Source organism: Nanorana parkeri, unplaced genomic scaffold, assembly GCF_000935625.1.
Source record: "Nanorana parkeri isolate BGI_ZX_2015 unplaced genomic scaffold, ASM93562v1 scaffold2974, whole genome shotgun sequence".
In the NCBI taxonomy this organism is placed as follows: Eukaryota; Metazoa; Chordata; class Amphibia; order Anura; family Dicroglossidae; genus Nanorana; species Nanorana parkeri.
The window spans coordinates 33,456-40,130 of NW_017309242.1; the positions used below are offsets into that span (position 1 = coordinate 33,456).

Consider the following 6,675-nt stretch of genomic DNA (forward strand, 5'->3'; position numbering starts at 1 on the left):
ATGTTGGATTGTAGTGTGAGGCGAGCGTGGGGGGTGGGGGTGTGAAAGGAAGGGGTACTTATCTAGAGTTGTAGAAGAAGGAGGTGGAGGGGATTTATGAGGTGAGGGGCACTTTTATAGGGACAGTAATGGAAGGTGGTGGAGGGGATTTATGGGGGTGATGGGAACTTTTATAGGGTTGTAGAAGAATGAGGTGGAGGGGATTTATGGGGTACTTATCTAGGGCTGTAGAAGGAGGAGGTGTTGTATGGGGTACTTACCTAGGGCTGTAGAAAGAGGAGGTGGAGGGGATTTATGGGGTACTTATCTAGGGCTGTAGAAGGAGGAGGTGTTGTATGGGGTACTTACCTAGGGCTGTAGAAGGAGGAGGTGGAGGTGTTGTATGGGGTACTTATCTAGGGCTGTAGAAGGAGGAGGTGGAGGTGTTGTATGGGGTACTTATCTAGGGCTGTAGAAGGAGGAGGTGGAGGTGTTGTATGGGGTATTTATCTAGGGCTGTAGAAGGAGGAGGTGGAGGTGTTGAATGGGGTACTTATCTAGGGCTGTAGAAGGAGGAGGTGGAGGTGTTGTATGGGGTACTTATCTAGGGCTGTAGAAGGAGGAGGTGGAGGTGTTGTATGGGGTACTTATCTAGGGCTGTAGAAGGAGGAGGTGGAGGTGTTGTATGGGGGTGTGGGGTACTTACCTAGGGCTGTAGAAGGAAGAGGTGGAGGTGTTGTATGGGGTACTTATCTAGGGCTGTAGAAGGAGGAGGTGGAGGTGTTGTATGGGGGTGTGGGGTACTTATCTAGGGCTGTAGAAGGAGGAGGTGGAGGTGTTGTATGGGGTACTTATCTAGGGCTGTAGGAGGAGGAGGTGGAGGTGTTGTATGGGGTACTTATCTAGGGCTGTAGAAGGGGGAGGTGGAGGTGTTGTATGGGGGTGTGGGGTACTTACCTAGGGCTGTAGAAGGAGGAGGTGGAGGTGTTGTATGGGGTACTTATCTAGGGCTGTAGAAGGAGGAGGTGGAGGTGTTGTATGGGGGTGTGGGGTACTTACCTAGGGCTGTAGAAGGAGGAGGTGGAGGTGTTGTATGGGGTACTTATCTAGGGCTGTAGAAGGAGGAGGTGGAGGTGTTGTATGGGGGTGTGGGGTACTTACCTAGGGCTGTAGAAGGAGGAGGTGGAGGTGTTCTATGGGGTACTTATCTAGGGCTGTAGAAGGAGGAGGTGGAGGTGTTGTATGGGGGTGTGGGGTACTTACCTAGGGCTGTAGAAGGAAGAGGTGGAGGTGTTGTATGGGGTACTTACCTAGGGCTGTAGAAGGAGGAGGTGGAGGTGTTGTATGGGGGTGTGGGGTACTTACCTAGGGCTGTAGAAGGAGGAGGTGGAGGTGTTGTATGGGGGTGTGGGGTACTTATCTAGGGCTGTAGAAGGAAGAGGTGTTGTATGGGTGTGTGGGTTGTTTATGTAGCGCTGTATAAGGAGCCGGAACCTGGGGTTGCATTGGGGTGTAAGGGATACTTGTCAAGGGCTGTAGAAGCAGAGAGTGGCGGCAGACACCTTGTGCTGAGTTCCCGGGTCTGTACACCCGCTGTGCCCATTATGAGGAGCCCCCACCATCCCTGTGCTGAGTTCCCGGGTCTGTACACCCGCAGTGCCCATTATGAGGAGCCCCCACCATCCCTGTGCTGAGTTCCCGGGCCTGTACATCCGCAGTGCCCATTATGAGGAGCCCCCACCATCCCTGTGCTGAGTTCCCGGGTCTGTACACCCGCTGTGCCCATTATGAGGGGCCCCCACCATCCCTGTGCTGAGTTCCCGGGTCTGTACACCCGCTGTGCCCATTATGAGGGGCCCCCACCATCCCTGTGCTGAGTTCCCGGGTCTGTACACCCGCTGTGCCCATTATGAGGAGCTCCCACCATCCCTGTGCTGAGTTCCTGGGTCTGTACACCCGCTGTGCCCATTATGAGGGGCCCCCACCATCCCTGTGCTGCATTCTCGGGTCGGTACACCCGCTGTGCCCATTATGAGGGGCTCCCACCATCCCTTATAGCTTTTCTATGTATTATATACTATGGAGAATGTAAGACAAGGAGTAAGAAGCCTCCAAGTTGAAGAGAAACATCTGAAACATGAAGGTGGGTTGGAAGGGCTAGGACATTGGGGATACCAAGAAGTAATAGAAACCATCAGGTCACTCAGCCTAACATCTTGGCATCTACTCTGGTTGGTCTCAGCCTTTCACAATTCCTTCTCAGTGTCTTTTCTCTTTCCTTTACCTCCTAGGTCCCGGAGGCCACTCCACCATGAAGGCAGCTCCATTCCTGCTACTTGCCTGCTACCTGATTTTGACAGCTCAGGTTAATGCCCGGCCCATGGACAGGAGTCTGTTTGAAGGTCCGAGGTTTAGCCTGGACGGGTTAACAAACAATGAGGGTGCCCAGGCTCTTCTGTACTTTCTAAAGGAGAGGTTTGGGAGAGGGTTGACTGGAGGCGATCCTCGTGTACAGTTGAGGCTTAGCAAGGGCTCCCTGTCCTCGGACCGGCCAATCTCTGTCCAGGAGCTGGCACCCATCCTTGACATTCTGCAGACCCTCTACCAGGAGAACCGGCCGGAGGAATCCGATAGGACCTTCCTGGAAGTCTTCTCTGACCGCCTAAAGAGAGAAGACCCTCCGATCTCCATCGACTTGACATTTCACATCCTCAGACAGATGATCGAGATCGCAAAAAACCAGAACCAAAAGCAACAGGCCGAACAGAACCGCATCATTTTTGATTCAGTAGGGAAGTGACGATCAATGACGTGGGGCCTAAACTCCAAAAACAAGCCAAAAACTCCCTTCTTATACAAATCTGGAATGTGCATTACCCTACGCAACAAAGACTTCAGCCCGCTTGGTGGTAGCCTTGGCTTGGGCCAAATCTTGGAACTCTTAGGGACAGAGTGAGGGTCTGGTACTATGTCTCCTTCAAATGTGGACATCTCCTTCCACTCCCCTTTGTTTCCATCACTCAGTTCAGGTCTGATATTTATCACGGGATTAGAATATTTATAAAAGTCATCTCCTAATTAGCGTTGTGTGTCTCCAGTTTTGGTGATAGATCAGCACTACAGTCCAAACAGACATAGAAACCTTGGGTCAGCAGACATTGGTCAAAGCAGAAACTGGCAGAATCTGACACTTTGCCAATTCAGTTTCTCTGGATAGACCACAAGGGGGGATGGGGGAACAGCTAAAACTCAAGTTTGTTGTGCCCTTCCTGAAGTTCCGTTGGTCTGTTGCAGACCTCAGAAAGAACGGTACTTTTAGGTATTGGAGGGACATGTGACCTTCTCCCCTCTTCCCTGGATCCTGTGCTCAGTGGCCAATCACAAGGCCCCAATGCTGTCACATGGAGGAGGGGAGCAGGTCATCACCCCCATGTAAGCGCCATCACTGACACTGTGGTTACCCACGGATTAGACTGAGGGCTCCAGTACATGAATGGAGTGGTGGGGGAGAACGACAAAGGTGACGGGAAGACCGGGGAGGGAAGGGAAGACCGGGGAGGGAAGGGAAGACCGGTGAGGGAAGGGAAAAGAAAAGGGGAGGGCAGGGAAGACCGGGGAGGGAAGGGAAGACCGGGGAGGGAAGGGAGGGCCTTCATGAGAACCTTGAGCAAGGAGAGGGAGGATTCATGTGGACATGAGACTTCCTGTCTGTAGATGCAATCAGCTATGATGAGTGTGATACATTTTTCATTTGTTGAACCGGTGTTCTATCAAAACTTCCAACTCCTCGAGATCTCCAACCATCTGACTTCCGGTTTACTTAGAAGCCCAGAGGTTTGGGTGAGAAGTCTGTACTGCACGTGCACCACTCGCGGCATTTCCCTATACGGGTACTACACAGCTATAAACTATTAGAATGAACTAGGGTCAGACTAATCCAGCACGTTATTTATCTGAGTTGCCCCACTCAAGCGGCGGCCATATTGAGTGGGGCACGTGAGATTAATAACGTGCTGGATTAGTGTGACTCCTGTGCCCATTATGAGGGAGCCCCTCATAATGGGCACAGCGGGGGTACAGACCCGGGAACTCAGCACAGGGATGGGGGGAGCTCCTCATAATGGGCACAGCGGGTGTACAGACCCGGGAACTCAGCACAGGGATGGGGGGAGCTCCTCATAATGGGCACAGCGGGTGTACAGACCCGGGAACTCAGCACAGGGATGGGGGGAGCTCCTCATAATGGGCACAGCGGGTGTACAGACCCGGGAACTCAGCACAGGGATGGGGGGAGCTCCTCATAATGGGCACAGCGGGTGTACAGACCCGGGAACTCAGCACAGGGATGGGGGGAGCTCCTCATAATGGGCACAGCGGGTGTACAGACCCGGGAACTCAGCACAGGGATGGGGGGAGCTCCTCATAATGGGCACAGCGGGTGTACAGACCCGGGAACTCAGCACAGGGATGGGGGGAGCTCCTCATAATGGGCACAGCGGGTGTACAGACCCGGGAACTCAGCACAGGGATGGGGGGAGCTCCTCATAATGGGCACAGCGGGTGTACAGACCCGGGAACTCAGCACAGGGATGGGGGGAGCTCCTCATAATGGGCACAGCGGGTGTACAGACCCGGGAACTCAGCACAGGGATGGGGGGAGCTCCTCATAATGGGCACAGCGGGTGTACAGACCCGGGAACTCAGCACAGGGATGGGGGGAGCTCCTCATAATGGGCACAGCGGGTGTACAGACCCGGGAACTCAGCACAGGGATGGGGGGAGCTCCTCATAATGGGCACAGCGGGTGTACAGACCCGGGAACTCAGCACAGGGATGGGGGGAGCTCCTCATAATGGGCACAGCGGGTGTACAGACCCGGGAACTCAGCACAGGGATGGGGGGAGCTCCTCATAATGGGCACAGCGGGTGTACAGACCCGGGAACTCAGCACAGGGATGGGGGGAGCTCCTCATAATGGGCACAGCGGGTGTACAGACCCGGGAACTCAGCACAGGGATGGGGGGAGCTCCTCATAATGGGCACAGCGGGTGTACAGACCCGGGAACTCAGCACAGGGATGGTGGGAGCCCCTCATAATGGGCACAGCGGGTGTACAGACCCATGTGTCGTTGTGAAGGAATTTCATGAGATGCTCCTAGATTATATCACAATTCAACGTGCACAGAGGAACTCCTCTAGATTTACCTCTACCCTAAGCTAGGTCAAGCAGGGCTGTCATAGGGTCTCTGTGTTCTGTGAATGAAACCCGCTAAAAGTCTCTTCTGTCTTTCAGGGACTTGGTTGGGAGATCCCTGTGCTGAGTTCCCAGGTCTGTACACCCGCTGTGCCTATTATGAGGGGCCCCCACCATCCCTGTGCTGAGGTCCCGGGTCTGTACACCCGCTGTGCCCATTATGAGGGGCGCCCACCATCCCTGTGCTGAGTTCCCGGGTCTGTACACCCGCTGTGCCCATTATGAGGGGCGCCCACCATCCCTGTGCTGAGTTCCCGGGTCTGTACACCCGCTGTGCCCATTATGAGGGGCGCCCACCATCCCTGTGCTGAGTTCCCGGGTCTGTACACCCGCTGTGCCCATTATGAGGGGCGCCCACCATCCCTGTGCTGAGTTCCCGGGTCTGTACACCCGCTGTGCCCATTATGAGGGGCGCCCACCATCCCTGTGCTGAGTTCCCGGGTCTGTACACCCGCTGTGCCCATTATGAGGGGCGCCCACCATCCCTGTGCTGAGTTCCCGGGTCTGTACACCCGCTGTGCCCATTATGAGGGGCGCCCACCATCCCTGTGCTGAGTTCCCGGGTCTGTACACCCGCTGTGCCCATTATGAGGGGCGCCCACCATCCCTGTGCTGAGTTCCCGGGTCTGTACACCCGCTGTGCCCATTATGAGGGGCGCCCACCATCCCTGTGCTGAGTTCCCGGGTCTGTACACCCGCTGTGCCCATTATGAGGGGCGCCCACCATCCCTGTGCTGAGTTCCCGGGTCTGTACACCCGCTGTGCCCATTATGAGGGGCGCCCACCATCCCTGTGCTGAGTTCCCGGGTCTGTACACCCGCTGTGCCCATTATGAGGGGCGCCCACCATCCCTGTGCTGAGTTCCCGGGTCTGTACACCCGCTGTGCCCATTATGAGGGGCGCCCACCATCCCTGTGCTGAGTTCCCGGGTCTGTACACCCGCTGTGCCCATTATGAGGGGCCCCCACCATCCCTGTGCTGAGGTCCCGGGTCTGTACACCCGCTGTACCTATTACAGAGGAAAGGAAGATTCGGCACAGGTCGCCGCTCATCCGTCTCACTGCTTTTAGAGGGGCAGATTATAATAGGCAGAGAGGATGAGGAGAGAAACATTGACAGAGCTACTAGAATTGCCTCCTGCATGTTCTTTGCAACCATGGGTGACCCCCCGCCCCCCACGGAATGGTGTCTAGTGTGACCACCCAGGTAGGTCTCTGCTATAAGTGACACCAGCAGGATGGTGTCCAGTGTGGCCACCTTGTGTACCTGCTCAATCAGTGCTCTTCTGGGGTCACATTTATACTTTAGTAAAATAAGGTTTTTGGGGGTTCACAATGTTATCATAACTTAGGGGGTGAAGTTTGTACCAATGTCATAATATAGAGATGGTCTATAATGGCCCACCTGTGCCCAGCCCTGACCAATGCCATACAGGTCTATAC

The 6,675-nt window shown here is 55.0% G+C and overlaps 1 protein-coding gene across 1 annotated transcript; it reads left to right on the forward strand.

Annotated features, from left to right (window-relative positions):
* Positions 1-2,290: 2,290 nt before the first annotated feature.
* Positions 2,291-2,835, forward strand: UCN (urocortin). The gene has a single exon (XM_018574450.1). The coding sequence runs from the start codon at positions 2,291-2,293 to the stop codon at positions 2,777-2,779; it is 489 nt and encodes a 162-aa protein (XP_018429952.1). The 3' UTR covers positions 2,780-2,835.
* The last annotated feature ends 3,840 nt before the right edge of the window (positions 2,836-6,675 follow it).